The following is a 17,077-nucleotide window of genomic DNA, read 5'->3' on the forward strand; positions in this document are numbered from 1 at the left end:
TTCCTTAATTCCATATTTTACAATGAATTTTATTAACCTTAATTTTTTATTCTTTTCATAATTTCCTATTATATAATTTCCTTCCTTAATTCCATATTTTTCCATGAATTTTTATAACCTTATATTTTTTTATTCTTTTCATAATTTCCTATTATATAATTTCCTTCCTTAATTCCATATTTTACAATTAATTTTTATAACCTTATATTTTATGATTCTTTTCATAATTCCATGCCCTATAATTTCCTCTCATAATTTTATATTTTACAATCATTTTTCATGACCTTATATTTTATGATTCTTTTCATAATTTCATACTCTATAATTTCCTTTCCTAATTTGATATTTTATAACCATTTTTCAGAGCCTTATATTTTATGATTCTTTTCATAATTTCATACTCTATAATTTCCTTTCCTAATTTGATATTATATAATCAATTTTCAGAACCTCATATTTTATGTGTCTTTTTATAATTTTTCACTCTATAATTTCCTTTCATATTTTCATATTACATAATCATTTTCATATCCTTATATTTTATGATTTCATTTCATAATTCCATACCCTATAATTTCCTATCTTGCTAATCGCCTGGCATACTTCTAACAGTTACAAATAAAAATAACTCCCTTAATTTCCATTTTATATATTTGTACCTATTCGCAAAAATCATGTACACACCTTTATTACATTACAAAGCATTCCCTCCATTCAATCTTTCAATCCATTACTTCCGCCACGACGTTAAAAATTCCTCAAACGGATTTCCCGTTCGTTCTTACTTTCTATACGTACCTCGCGAACTGAAATTCTCGCAAAGAAGCACAAAAGTAAACCGTGGAATGCGATCTTCCGCCATGAGAAATGTTTTCGTTTCAATAGGACGAACGTTTCATGCGATATAACCAGATAGACGAGAATTCCTATAAATATCCCCTTCAGACAAAACTATAACGTGTTAGAGAGATTCGAATCGATTTATTCGATGTGTTAAGCTTTCTATAAACAGAGAACTGCATAGACAATGGATTTAGAACAATTCATGGAAACATCTCGATATTGGGTTTGTTATTTTTATCTCGACACTAAAGACAGAATTCAGAACAATTTTTTATTTCATAGACATATTTTATATTTTCCATATTTGGTTAATATTTTAGGGATTTTTTAGTTTAGGTCGTCTTATAGGGACTTTTGTATTTACTTATTATTTTAGGGATTTTTATGTTTAAATTATATTATAGGGACTTTTGTATACACTTGTCATTTTAGGGATTTTTATGTTAGGTTTATATTATAGGGACTTTTGTATTCACTTGTCATTTTAGGGATTTTTATGTTCAGTTTATATTATAGGGACTTTTATATTTAGCTGACGTCCTAGGGATTTTTATGTTCAGTTCATATTATAGGGACTTTTGTATTTACCTGATATCTTAGGAATGTTTATATTTATCTGATATTTAGTGATTTTTTAGGGATTTTTATGTTTACTTGACATTTTAGGGACTTTTATATTTTAGGAATTTTTATGTTTAGTTGATGTTCTAGAGATTTTTATGCTGAGTTGATGTTCTAGGGATATTCATGCTCAGTTGATATTCTAGGGACTTTTATATTTGTCTCATGTTTTAGGAATTTTTATATATAGTTGATATTTTAGGGATTTTTAAGCTTAATTGATATTCTAGGAATTTTTATGCTTAGTTGATATTCTGGTGATTTTTATGCTTAGTTGATGTTCTAGGAATTTTTATGCTTAGTTGATGTTTTAGGGATTTTTATGCTTAATTGATACTCTGGTGATTTTTATGCTTAGTTGATGTTCTAAGAATTTTTATGCTTAGTTGATGTTTTAGGGATTTTTATGCTTAATTGATATTCTGGTGATTTTTATGCTTAGTTGATGTTCTATAAATTTTTATGCTTAGTTCATATTCTAGTGATTTTTGTGCTCAGTTGATGTTCTAGGGATTTTTATGTTTAATTGATATTCTAGGGATTTCCATGCTTAGTTAATGTTCTAGGGATTTTTCTGCTTAGTTGATTTTCTAGGGATATTTACCCTTAGCTGGTATTCTAGTGATTTTCAAATTTAATTGATATTTCAAGGATATTTGCAATTAATTATCTAAGAATTCCTCATATTTAATTTCATATTGTCCAACTCAAATTTTAGAAATGATCAAATATTTTCGTGCATTTTTTTCAATATTTTTAATCGATATAAACCATCAGTCTACATTCTGACAAGTTCTACCCCAACCTTCGTCCACGTCCATCATATTCTTACATCACAATAACCCCGAAACAAAACAATCGCCTATTTTTAGTAAACAATGGCTATATACCGACTCGACGACGTCGACCATCTTGTACGCTTTGAAAATGGTTGTCGAACGAGGATCAATTTCCTACAGAAGCTAAATAATCAGCGAGTCGATAAATGTTGGCTAATTTGCATCTCACGTTACGACGAGCCTCCTGTGATTACATCACAGAATTGCCGGTGGCTGATTAAAGATGCAGCATAGCATCAGGTGCGTTCAAAGCCCTTTCAACGTCCATGGAATCCCCTTCAAACGGATGGACATCCATTTCAATAATTGCTTGTCTTACAATCGACACTTGCTCTTTGATATTAGCCCTTTTTCTGCCCCTTGTAACCTCTTCCGTATTTTTCTTATGAATCTTTACCCCTCGGAATACGCTAATTAACAAATTGGCGCACACGAAACTGCTTTCAATTAACGCTCCATAATTGAATGAATCGAGTGGTCACAGTTTAACTATCGTTTCACCCTTTCCATTGTGTGCCATATTGATCTGGAACTTGTTGCGTACGTTGTTTATCGCCTACTTTAATGTGGGAGCTTTCAAATATTACCAAAAATCGTATTACTTCATTTTGTTAGGATATCAGACGTTTCATTACATCTAACGTCCAAAATTAGACTTTCTACTTTCATAAGATTTGACTCAGATATCTGTTTGGTGCAATAAAACCCTCATTTCACTGGACTTCTCTGTATTAGTACTTCGACGCTTTACCGATCACAATTTCACTGCTACAATTCGAACGATAAAGAAAATAGTATCGATATAAAGCTAGAATCAACTACCGTATCCGTGGACAGCAGTCAAATTCACACGACGCGATAGATCGGTCGGATAAAAAAAACGCTATTGCCTCTCGCTGAAACTTGGAGTGCAAACAGCGAAAATTACGGTGACTTTCGAAGCGTGAAATTCGCGCGAAAAGCAAAGAGTGGCGTCGATAAAACGAGTCCTCGATGTAGCAGAAGCGAATCGAGGGTTAATGAATGGATATTCAAGCGAATCCGTGCAAACCACGAGCCGTCACGTTGCTGTCCGAGTAAACGGGAAACAACTCGTGTCATAAATCGTCATCGACGATTGATCGATATTGCGGCCGAAACCGCGTCAGAATTACAGCCAGATAACAAATTAATTTTCCGATCGCGAACGTTGCTCGAGCGTTTCAACTTCTACGAACGTGGACGATTATGGAAGAGTAACGGAGACTATGACATCGCGAGATGCCTCTGTTGCACAGGTTAGGGTCCCTATCGCAGTTTAAAGGCTAGATTATGCCACCTTTCTGCAAAATTTTTAATGCAATATTCATATTTTAACTTGTATGAGATGCAGAAATAGTTTTATTCATTGCAATAGTTTTGTACACTCTTTCTGCTTTTTAGATGAAATATTAAACAGTAAAGTTAGAAGTAACTTTAGAATTAAATGGCTATCAGTAGAAATTTCTTTATTTATAAATTATTCAGTGTACCAGAATTGTGAATACTAATTTAATTTGTTCCGTTTTAATCATTGTATTGAGGAAAAAGTAAAATATTTCCTTGGGTAAGGTACAGCGTGTATGATCGCAGTACGCATGCGCAGTACTGTGCGCGTACGCGTTGCGCAGTAGCATGCGCGTACGCACTGCGCAGTACTATGCGCAGTAGCATGCGCGTACACACTGCGTAACTCTATTCAAGAACACATCCTACTTTATTTCAACAAATACTTTAATTCCATTAACATTGCAAGCCTAAATAATTAAAATTGAACATCCAACTATCTTCACAACTTCATACACTCAAAAATGATAATTACTTGAAGAAATACAACAATTTTAATATATACACCATCCAATATTTTGAAAGTAAAGCATTCTTACTGCACTTTTCCTTCTCAGAAACGAAATATAAATAATTTAAACCATATGTACAGTAATATAATCAAAGAATATCAATTTTTTAAATATGAGAATTGCATTTTTCTTCCATCCGAATGTAAAATGAGGTAATATAGTGGTGCTCTCAAGTACCATTTTCATCAAATTGCGGTCTATTTATGACACAGTCTTCTATAACAAAGTTATACTTCTATAAACGTCCATATTCGTAAAAAATTCATACGCCATCTTCGAACGGCAGGTCTGGCCGCCAGGTAAGTGGACTCACGATCAAACTTGCAGCGTGTAACCGATAGTTGCCCGCTTTCTGCCCGCTATTGTTCCTGAATGTTCCTCAAAACTGTCTGGCCAACAATTTCGTTCCGCTGAGATTGAAATAAAGCGAACGCGACAATACCCGTCTCGATGACCGGATCTCATTCTGCAGCCAGTATGCCAGTTTGTTCAGACTGTTTGCCTGTTGGTGCACGGTGTACAGTTGACATTCGAACAACAATAGTCGGACGATACCTGGACAACGAATTTTTTTCGACCGACACCGATCTTGATTGCGAACGTGTCTTTCATTATTCGCATCGGGTTCGTTACTCATCATTGATATTTTTATACAATGCTTTCCCAATTGTTTACCGGTCTTTTCAACGGGGCGCCTTCATTTTTAGGGAGTGATCGAATTTTAAATTTTGGGGACTTCATTTTATTATTGTTTGGGTTTTAAGGTTAAGGTTGTGAGCAACCATGATGTTATTTGTTGAGTATAGTTAATATTTTTTATATTATTTTATTTTTAATAGCCATTACAAGATATAATGTTGATTATTTAATAAATTTGTGTTACTTCAAATATATTTCTTAAACTATTATCTTTTTTTTACTGTTATTATTTTTAAATTTTTAACTTCTGATAGAAGTCTATGACGTCGAGTGTATCACGTGACCCGAGTAGCTCCGAAGCGAGTCGGAGTTACCCGATGTACCACTACACCGCGAATCTTACTCGAGCCTATTTGGATACTCTGATTAGAGAGTGTACGAACGAAATTGAAGTGCAAACGAGTTAGCGCATAAGTAGCCGCTTGTCTTTTGTTTTAGTTGGTTTCCCCTATGTTTGCCCGAGTTTCGGCTTTGCATGGCACGTTGCATCGTTCCGTTCCGTGTTCTCCGTGTGCGTCACGGCCCGCAAGCAGAACGGCGTCGCTGTGTGACGTCAGTTCCGGTTACGAATCGACCAGGAGCCACCTAGGTCCTCACTATAGCGATTACAACGTGCCCAGGAATAACTCGCCCGTGCTCAAGTACAACAGCTTGAAGCCGCGGCGTAGGAAACACAAACGCTCGCAATTCTACTCGCTGAGACTTTGCCGGAGGCACGAGAACCAGCACAGGAAGTATCAGCTTTACGCTATACCGATATATAAATGTCCGCATAAGAACTCGAGCACCAGCACGATCACGACGATCGTTAGATCGCCGTCCTCGACAGCCATCGATCCGCCCGTACAGAATCAGTCTGCTGCGTCGGCACCGCCCGTTCCAGCACCACGGAAATGCAAGAAAACAGATCCCTCGAAGCACACTTATCAAAACGTTCCCCCTCCTGTATTTCCGCCGAAAAACGCTTCGTTACCTAGGACCAAGGTTTGTCGACTGCTATTGTTCTCTCGTACGAGTACATGCCCGCATCCCTCTTCGACGCTGCTGCTGCCGCCACGGAGCTGCATACTTCTTGCAGGATTCTCCATCGATCGCGGCTAACTGACCGATACGTTCAATCTTTTCTTACTTTCCAACTTTTTGCTGCATTTCCCCAGGACGAGATTAGGGGGATCGGACGCCATTATCCCCTGTTTAACGCTTTAAGTACAACGATTTAAAGATCTAATTGTAGGGACGCGGTTCATCCACGTACACCTTTATGGACATTAACATATCATGAACCTTATAAATTGTATTATAAAATAAGTGCTGTACATAAACTTGTATTAAATTGGCAAACTGTGTAGGAATCATATAATGTACAGTTATGGAGTACATGTGTACGCTCAGTTATGGAGTACATGTGTATGCTCAGTTATGGAGTACATGTGTGTGCTCAATTATGGAGTACATATGTATGCTCAGTTATGGAGTACATGTGTGTGCTCAGTTATGAAGTACATATGTATGCTCAGTTATGGAGTACATATGTATGCTCAATTATGGAGTACATATGTATGCTCAGTTATGGAGTACATGTGTGTGCTCAGTTATGGAGTACATATGTATGCTCAATTATGGAGTACATATGTATGCTCAGTTATGGAGTACATATGTATGCTCAGTTATAAAGTACATATGTATGCTCAGTTATAAAGTACATATGTATGAACAGTTGTGAAGTCCATACGTATGCACAGTTATGAAGTACATATGTATGAACAGTTGTGAAGTCCATACGTATGCACAGTTATGAAGTACATACGTATGAACAATTGTGAAGTCCATACGTATGCACAGTTATGAAGTCTATGTCTATGTACAGTTATGAAGTCCATACGTATGCACAGTTATGAAGTCTATATCTATGTACAGTTATGAAGTCCATACGTATGCACAGTTATGAAGTCCATACGTATGCACAGTTATGAAGTCCATGTATATGTACAGTTATGAAGTCCATACGTATGCACAATTATGAAGTCCATGCCTATGTACAGTTATGAAGTCCATACGTATGCACAGTTATGAAGTCCATGTATATGTACAGTTATGAAGTCCATACGTATGCACAGTTATGAAGTCCATGTATATGTACAGTTATGAAGTCCATACGTATGTACAGTTATGAAGTCCATGTCTATGTACAGTTATGAAGTCCATACGTATGCACAGTTATGAAGTGCCTGCCCATGTACAGTTATAGAGTCTATTTGCCTGTACAGTTATAGAGTCCATATGAACGTACAGTTATGAAGTCCATACGTGTGCACAGTTATGAAGTATATACAGTTTGTCATAATGCAAATATTATTGTAGACTATCATATAGCTAGTAAAACTATCTTAAATACAGCCTTATCGTTATACAATCATTATAGAAGAATGTTATTAAAGAATAATAGAAGATAAAGGTGGCGGCAGCAGTAACGAATCCTGTCCTAAGCACCGGTTTCTAATAATTAGCCACGCACCTACTGCATGTACGATTTACGTGTCCGCAATAGATATAAAACAGCAGCTTCGAGCAAATAGGAGGTAGAGTTGCTGGAGTTGCCGAGTTATAATCGGAAATCATATTTTCCCTGCTAAGCTGGATCTGGCCACCTATGTAGCGACCGTCCTTGTGTATGTCGGCCGCGCATCAAGTAAGTTTTTACTCACACACGTATACGAACATGCACACAGTGAAACACGTTGCTTATCACCGAGCTTTTCAATCCCGTTCATAAAGGAGATAAAATATTATTTCGATGTCGTTAGAACGATGTCCCGACGTTTTTCTCTGAGGTCCTCTTTTGAGGGAGATATCTTTGTTTTAGATATCTGCTTGGTTTGCTCCTTAAAGCGAGAAAAGTGCAGATATCGATGCTGCGGTTTCACGGATCGCTTCTTCTGGAAAAGCAGAATTTTTCCTCTGCGGGCTTCTATCGATTTTTATAATGAGTTCGCTTTTAAAGAATAACATGGTTACTTTATTGTTCGGGGCTTTGCTGTGCAATGTTCAGGTTTTCTCGGATATAGGTTCTGATGTTACAAATAAATGTTTTGTGTCACTGGTTATTTTTGAAATTTTTTAATTGGGAATATTTTTATCGCTATAACAGAGCGACTCTCCATTAAGAACTAGTTTGCATAATTTTCAAATTTATTTTAGTTTTTCATTTAGTTTTAGTTTTTCACATTTATTATAATTTTTAAAGTAAATTTAATGACATTTTTACATTTTTAACATTGTTTATTAAAACTATCATTTCTTGCAAATTAACAGTGCACAAGCACTTACTCTCGAAAAAGGCGGTATAGTAAAATGTTTCCATCTCACTTGTTATGACACTAAACAAAATGTATGTTAAAAATTTACAATACATTTTCAAATTTAATAAATATCAAACTTATTAACAATTTTCAAACATTAAAATCCTACGTAAACAACTAAAACAGTTTCCTCTCGTTATATCGCCGTTTTCTCGACAATACTCTATTTTTTCTCTAAAATCGATCTGCTCAGTTTCTTCGCTTTAAGAAGCGCGAAATCACGCAAAATTGAATTACACGTTTAAGGAGCATGATCAAGCACCGTAATCAACTTCGTTATAGTGATCGACTTTACCTTCTTTTGGTTCGACGGTTGTGCCAGAAAATCGACGGTTTCAACGTGTCTGCTTTAAAGATTTTAGATAAATCAGCGATACCAAATAGAGATACATGTGTTGCATCATACGTGTATCACATGTTTACTATCAGATAATAGCATTAGGGTATGAATCAAAATATGTTTTTACTTTGAACGTCTTATCTAACTTTAACGTCTTATTTAACTTTTACAATTGAATAAAATTATTTGAAAACAAAAATTTGAATAATCAAAATTTATTACAGATAAAAATGTCCTTCTCAGACTTGAATGAATATTTCAGAACTATAAAATAATGTTATTTTGAATCTCCCTGTATTCCTGCAAGTTATCACTAGTACAAAATTTAATGTTAATTACTCTATTATCTGAAATTTCTTCTATATCTTATCTTTCCCCTCCTTAAGCCATAGTTTGGTTTTACCCCGTTCGATAAGATATCTTTTAGACATCTGCTTATTATTTTGTTGATATTCAGATTTGGTCACATTTCGTCTAGACGTTTCATGTTATTTATTCAGGCGCAATCAATATCTTTCACTCTGAAATGATTATCTGTATCTGATCAGATTATGTATATTTCATTTAATCCAGGTAGTTGACACAGTTTATGTAATCAGTGTAGTTCATAAAGATCACATAATAAGTTCATTTGGTCCACATAATTTAGCTGGCTTGTATAAGTCATGGGGTCCATGTAGGCTATGTAGTCCACATCATCTATTTAGCTATCTCTTCGTGCAGGTTACGTCTTTCATGTTATATATACAGATAACATGGTTCATGTGATTCTGTTGTCCATGTAGATCTTATACTCTTCTTAATTGACATAGTCCATAGAGTACTTATAGCTGAAGTAGCCTACGTAGTTCATTTACTTCATTTAGGCTACGTAGTCCACATAGTCCATTTACTTAAATTAAGCTACATAGTCCATATAGTCCATTTACTTCAATTAGGCTACATAGTCCACATAGTTCATTGACTCCATTTAGGCTACATAGTCCAGATAGTCCATTTACTTCATTTAAACTACGTAGTCCACATAATCCATTTACTCAAATTAGGCTGCATAGTCCACATAGTCTACATAGTCTACATAATCCACATAGTCCACATAGTCCACATAGTCTACATAGTCCACATAGTTCATTTACTCCATTTAGGCTACATAGTCCAAATAGTCCATTTACTTCATTTAAACTACATAGTCCACATAGTCCATTTACTCAAATTAGGCTGCATAGTCCACATAATCAATTTACTCCATTTAGGCTACATAGTCCACATAGTCCATCTATTCCATTTAGGCTACATAGTCCAGATAGTCCATTTACTTCATTTAAACTACATAGTCCACATAATCCATTTACTCAAATTAGGCTGCATAGTCCACATGGTCTACATAGTCTACATAGTCCACATAGTCCACATAGTCCACATAGTCTACATAGTCCACATAGTTCATTTACTCCATTTAGGCTACATAGTCCAAATAGTCAATTTACTTCATTTAAACTACATAGTCCACATAGTCCATCTATTCCATTTAGGCTACATAGTCCACATAGTCCATCTATTCCATTTAGGCTACATAGTCCACATAGTCCATTTACTCCATTTAGACTGCATAGTCCACATAGTCCATTTACTCCACTTACTCCACATACTTCACATAATTCAAATGATCTATGTAGTCCATGTAGTTCATATAGTCTACATGGTCCATATAATCCACATAATCCATAGAGTCAATGTAGTTCATATAGCTCCATAAATTATCCATGTAGTCTATGTAGTTTATCTAGTCTACACAGTCCATATAGTCCACATAGTTCACGTAGCTCATATAGTCCGCATAGCCCATGTCGTCCATTTAGTTCACGTAACACCTACAGTCCTAGTAATCCACATAATTCACGTAGCCTCTACAGTCCTAGTAATCCACATTGTTTACGTAGCCTCTATAGCCCATGTAGTCCACATAATTCACGTAGCCTCTATAGTCCTAGTAGTCCACATAATTCACGTAGCCTCTATAGTCCTAGTAGTCCACATAGTTGACGTAGCCTCTATAGTCCTAGTAGTCCACATAGTTCACATAGCCCCTATAGTCCTAGTAATCCACATATTCACATAGCCTCTATAGTCCTAGTAGTCCACATAGTTCACACAGCCTCTATAGCCCATGTAGTCCACATAGTTGACGTAGCCCCTGTAGTTCTAGTAGTCCACATAATTCAACTAGCATCCACAGTCCAGTAGTCCACATAATTCAATTAGCATCCATAGTCCTAGTAGTCCACATAATTCACGTAGCCCCTATAGTCCTAGTAGTCCACATAATTCAACTAGCATTCATAGTCCTAGTAGTCCACATAATTCAACTAGTATTCATACTCCTAGTAGTCCACATAATTCAACTAGCATTCATAGTCCTAATAGTACACATAATTCAACTAGCATCCACAGTCCTAGTAATCCACATAATTCACGTAGCCCCTATAGTCCTAGTAGTCCACATAATTCAACTAGCATTCATAGTCCTAGTAGTCCACATAATTCAACTAGCATCCATAGTCCTAGTAGTCCACATAATTCAACTAGCATCCACAGTCCAGTAGTCCACATAATAATTCAAGTAGCACCTATAGTCTTAATAGTCCACATAGTTCACTTAGCTCCTATAATCCATATACTCCACATACTCCACAGCCTTCCTCATCAAATCATCTGTCATACACCTTCCCCATTTGTAACAGTGATACAACCACTCCTTTCATATTTGCCTAATTCCCACCCAACCCATTTTTCATATAACTTTCAAAAGTATACAAAAGCTTGCAGGTCATACAAGAAGATCCACAATAACATGATCCATGCAACAAATTCAATAAACACTTAAAATTGTGAACAACCCAAGATATCCAACGAAGGAAAATAACTGAAAAGAAAGTTTTGTCAGTACAAAAAACGTCGAAATAGTATTTGATCTCCTCGATTACGATTCATCTTGGCAGTAACAGTAACTCCCCCACGCTGCGGCTATCTCCCCAGCGACTAACCATGCCTGTTGCAGACCGATAGCCTATACAACTACAAAGAGCACTATCAGCAGCAGCACCGTCAGGAGATGCAGCAATACAGCTACCCATTACCGAGCAACAGTTCGAGCCAACTAACACTGCCACTAACGCGCAGCCTCTACCATTCCTCGATAGTTAGTCCCCTGCAGACCTCCTTCGTTCACACTAACAATCGTCCGTCCTCGTTGACCCACCACGAGACGTCGGTGAACCACCTGTCGGACCACCCGGACGAGGAGCAGCAGCAGAATTACGCGAACCACGACGCGAGGCAATCGCGACGGCACGCGAATCGCGCCAACGATCGCGGCCAGAAGTACCGGAAGCACAAGCGGGTCGAGCGGAAACAGAAGCAGAGACGGAGCGAGCCTAGAAGGACGGACACGTTCACGTCGCCATCTTGCGAGACCAGCTTCCATCAGGTGCAGGAGCTCGGCATACCGGAGACCTACAAGATATCGTACCCGCATTACTACGAGGACGACATCGCGGAGTGTCCCACCGACTATCACAGATCGAATCCGAGTTCGCGGAGTCAACAGATCTGGGAGCGACAGCCGAATCGTTGCCCGCCCGAGAGCACACACTATGCGGACCCGGGCGACGCGAAGAACCGCAACAAGTCCAAGAGGATGTCCTCGAATCTCGGCGATGGACGGTCGCCGTCCGCGCCGACGATAATGCAGTACGCGGAGCTACACTTCAGGGACGTCGGTCAGGAGATCGATGTCTAAAAGGTTAGTGGGTTAAGCTTGCGCTGCCTTTCGTATGGCGGTTAATGGATTATTGGGGATTTTTTAGAATTTTAGCGGTTGGGTATGGGTTGTGAATTTGGGGATTTGGGGATTTGGGGATTTGGGGATTTGGGGACTTGGGGATTTGAGGATTTGGGGATTTGGGGATTTGGGAATTTGGGGATTTGGGGATTTGGGGATTTGGGGACTTGGGGATTTGGAGATTTGGGGATTTGGGGATTTGGGGATTTGGGGATTTGGGGATTTGGAATTTGGGGATTTGAGAATTTAGGGAATTGGGGAATTTGGGGATTTGGGGATTTGGAATTTGGGGATTTGAGAATTTAGGGAATTGGGGAATTTGGGGATTTGGGGATTTGGGGATTTGGGGATTTGGAATTTGGGGATTTGAGAATTTAGGGAATTGGGGAATTTGGGGATTTGGGGATTTGGGGATTTGGGGATTTGGAATTTGGGGATTTGAGAATTTAGGGAATTGGGGAATTTGGGGATTTGGGGATTTGGCGATTTGGGAATTTGGAATTTGGGGATTTGAGAATTTAGGGAATTGGGGAATTTGGGGATTGGGGGATTTGGGGATTTGGCGATTTGGGGATTTGGGAATTTGGAGATTTGGGGATTTGGGGATTTGGGGATTTGGGGATTTGGAATTTGGGGATTTGGGGATTTGGGGATTTGGGGATTTCGGAATTTGGGGATTTGGGGATTTGGGGATTTGGGGATTTCGGAATTTTGGGATTTGAGAATTTAGGAATTGGGGAATTTGGGGATTTGGAAATTTAGGGATTTAGGAATCTAGGGATTTGGAAATTTAGAAGTTAGAAAATTTAGGGATTTGGGAAATTAGGGATTTGAAAATTTAGAGATTTGGGAATTTAGGGATTTGGAGATATAGGAATTTAGAGTTTAGGGATTTCGCAATTTGGGAACTTGGGAATTAGGGTTTTAGGATTTAGGGTTTTAGGAATTTGATGATCTGGGTAATTTGGGGTTTAGAGGTTTGGCAGTCTAGGAATTTTGGACCATAATTATGTGGGGTCTAAATATATAGGAATCTAGGGAATTTGAAATCTAGAAATTTGGAAACTTGGGATATTTGGTAATTTAGTAATTTGGTAATTTGAGAATTTGAGAATTGGAAAATTGAAAAACTGAACAATTGGAAAACTGAAAAATTGGAAAATTGGAAAATTGGAAAATTGGAAAATTGGAAAATTGGAAAATTGGAAAATTTCCTAAACTAAAAATATAAGAATGTTTTTATTTAAAAATTCATAATTTTCAAATTTTCCAACTTCTACTCTCTGAATTTCTATATTTCTAAATTACCACATTGCAACTGTAACAGGCCATATAACGAGAGTCTACTTCACAAAACTCACCTTACATAAAAATATCAAAAAATAGTTACGAATTGCAGCGTAAACGTCTTTAACCAAATCTGTAAATTTACTGAATAACCTAAATTAAATTAACATAAACATTCTAAAATTAACATAAACTTAAGGAAATTTAAATGATTTTAATACAACAATTAATATAACCTGATTATTTAATTTACATAACAAAAATATTAATATCCAAATTGTCTCATAAAGCTAGCAAGCTTTTGTCGAACAATTTAAAAAATGTTTACAATTAAATAAAATTAACTAACAATACTTTGCATAAAAGTCATCGGATAAAATTCTTATCTTTACGACACAATTACAGGTAGGAAATACATTTTATTTGTTAATTATTATTTTATTGCTTTCGTTGGAGTTTGTTTTATTTGCTGACGTTCAATCACTGTGTTTGCGTTTGCGTTTGTTTCCCGTTTGCTTTCTTCGAAAGTTGCTTTCAGCTTCTTGTTTTTATTACATTATTCGTTACAATTCTTTATCTTTTATTTCCTTATTGACATCCGCACGATTGGTAAGTATTTCATATATAAAAATTGATACGAGACAAAGGAATTTTTTATTTAATTCTGCCATAACTAAAACAATAACATAAATTCCTTTTCAGAAATCTAGATTGAAGAGAAATTATCCTCGTGGTTTTTGCAAGAATTTAAAACTCCCTGAAATAAATTTGAAAAACCAAATTAATTTCGTTCGAAACTTAAAACGCGATAAATAATTTCATGTCATGTAAAATCATAAAAAATATCAGTAGTTAAATAATTCTAGGTTACTTCAAACGATCAACTATTTGCTTATTTAAAATTCGAAAATTCAATGTTACAAAAGATTTCTAAGTACAGGGTGTTACAGAAGGAACAGTAAATCAAAAGCATGACAAATATTGGTAAAACAATAATTCAGAATTTCAAGTAAAAATTTTTATATAAAAACTTGTCGCATTATCAATGTGGAGCTAGTTTGAACGTTACCATAGGCCTCGCAAAAGGTATCAAAAATGCCAATTTGCGTTTATAACGATATAAAACGCGAAGATATACAAGGCTCAAAGTAACCGTTCAAAAATCCCGCCATCGACTTCGATACACTTTTCAACTCCGTCCGCGATGGCGCGCAGCTCTTTTGAGGTTATCTTCGCGTTCTTTCGCGGGGGCAGCACTGTTCGCAACGCGACGACCAATTCGTCTCTCGTGTTTATTTTTACTTTGCAAACTTCGCTTCCATCGATCCACGGACAAAAATCTAAAGGGTTCCGGAGACCTTGGTGGCCAATGGCGACTATCGGTTATATGGCCGCGGCTCCACACGCGTCGATAATCGGATACGCGTTTATATAAAAATTTTACTCGAAATGCCGCCATTACCGAAGCTATTCCTCCTGAAACCCGAAGTAGTAATTGAATGATTGTATTCTGGCATACATATCAATTGTATATAAATGTTTGTTCATAGGAGGGTCAGCAGACAAAGAGCGATACGTACATTTACTAGGACAATTTTGGCGTCCGACATGCCTTGTAGGTACATTGTATTCTATGAATTACGTCGTATTGCTTGAATTTATTATCGGTATCGATGCAATACTTGTACCACACTGAGAATAAAGTCAGCTTTCGATATTGTAGACCCTTGATCCTTTGCACACGAGTATACATAAATTTGTTATAGGTTGATTTCAAGATATTAAACAAATACTTTGTGAATATTTTATGAATCATTGACTATTATTCAATACTGTTTTTCATAAATAATTATACCATGGTCACATAATAATATAATTGTAAATACAAAATAATTCATAGGCTGAAAAATGCAATATAGGAAACAGTTTGTTGTTTAACATATTTATATTAATTAAATCTATTGTTAATCTATTTTTAAATTAAACGAAATAAATGTATGAAAATTAATTTGTTAGGTTTAAAAGTTTAATACTTCAAATAAATAATAAATAAATCATTTAACAAAATGAAAGAAAAGTATAATACATTCTAAAATAAAGAAGCTAAAGTTATGTCCACATCCTAATTTATTCTGACTTCAGTTACAAACTTTTTGCAATATTTTGCTAGGTTCATGAATCGAAAAGCAAGCATTCACAATCAGAAAGAATTTATCTGTTTTTAACGCGACGAAAAATGTCCCCAGGTTTTGAACATCAATCTGTGAAGTTTAATCAAAAAATACTCGGACTACACAATAACTGTGCCATCAATTTCGAAGTAGCACGAGTCTGTCATTCAAATTTTCCAGAAAAAAATGGTCTTTTTATTTAAATGTTCTTTCTTTTCAAAAACTTAAAATTTGCAAAAACCCCAACTTTATAAATTTATTCCAAACTAATAAATAACGAGACTATCAATTGATACAAACATAACCTTAAATCTAAAATAAAAGCTCTACTTAACTTAAAGCTCTGAATAAAACAGTATAACTAATTACCGAGCACACCTTTTTTGAACAGCCCTGTACCAAAATTTTCCAACATAATCCATCAACCCCCGAACAAGAAAGTTAGTTAATATTCTTACATTTCAATTTCGGTCTGTAAACTCAGTATCCGATGGAACTCGAAAAGTAAAGTCTGAAGTTCATTTCGGCTACTATGATACAGAGATAGCGGTACAATATGATGGAATTAATTTTATGCGAGATACATATGTGCGCGAGTAAATAGAATTTCACGAGTGTTCGTATTTCTAATTATCAGCAATCAAACACAAAGGGATATGAAGGATTCTGTTCGTCGGTGGCATCTTAAATTATTCATGTACCTGATACTATAATAATTCTGAGAGGAATATTAATTTCGATCCTCGTTGTCTCGAAACATTCCGTTCGCGATACACTCTGGCCAAACACAATACCGCTAAAATCCCAAGAATAGCATCTGCGAATTCAATTCGAAGATACCGTATCACTAACTTAACGAAAGTAGCTAGTTTCTACATTAAATTTCCCACATTTCCAAATGTACAAATTCCCAAATTCCCAAATTTTTAAAATACTAAATTAAATAAATTAAAGTCAGTATAAAGCGAATATGATCATTGTAGTAAATGTTAACTACAGACATAACATATTTCATTGGTATTACAAGAAGCGAATAACAACAGTATAATGAATATAACAGAAGTTTATTAAACATTACATTTTAATAATAAAGACATTGCAAATCTGAGGCTCCTTGAGTTACATAAGTTTACAATTCGTTACAAAGTTAAACATCTCCGACGATCTTTTCTGCAAACTTCGCAACGCCATTAAATGCAT

General features: G+C 36.0%; 1 protein-coding gene across 9 annotated transcripts in view; it reads left to right on the forward strand.

The window, feature by feature from the left end:
• Positions 1-17,077, forward strand: part of nrm (neuromusculin) — a 544,158-nt gene that overhangs the window by 486,536 nt on the left and 40,545 nt on the right. For 3 of the 9 annotated variants that reach the window (XM_076537543.1, XM_076537546.1, XM_076537547.1), the window contains 2 exons: positions 5,318-5,863; positions 11,637-12,380. The exons of 3 other annotated variants lie outside the window; for them this stretch is intronic. In XM_076537543.1, the coding sequence (XP_076393658.1) occupies positions 5,318-5,863; positions 11,637-12,377 (1,287 nt within the window). In that variant the 3' untranslated portion in view covers positions 12,378-12,380. Of the gene's footprint in view, positions 1-5,317; positions 5,864-7,427; positions 7,632-11,636; positions 12,381-17,077 lie in introns of those variants that run through there. 3 more of the 9 variants (XM_076537545.1, XM_076537551.1, XM_076537548.1) reach the window with 2 other exon arrangements.

Source organism: Megachile rotundata, chromosome 11 (genome assembly GCF_050947335.1).
Source record: "Megachile rotundata isolate GNS110a chromosome 11, iyMegRotu1, whole genome shotgun sequence".
Classification (NCBI taxonomy): domain Eukaryota; kingdom Metazoa; phylum Arthropoda; class Insecta; order Hymenoptera; family Megachilidae; genus Megachile; species Megachile rotundata.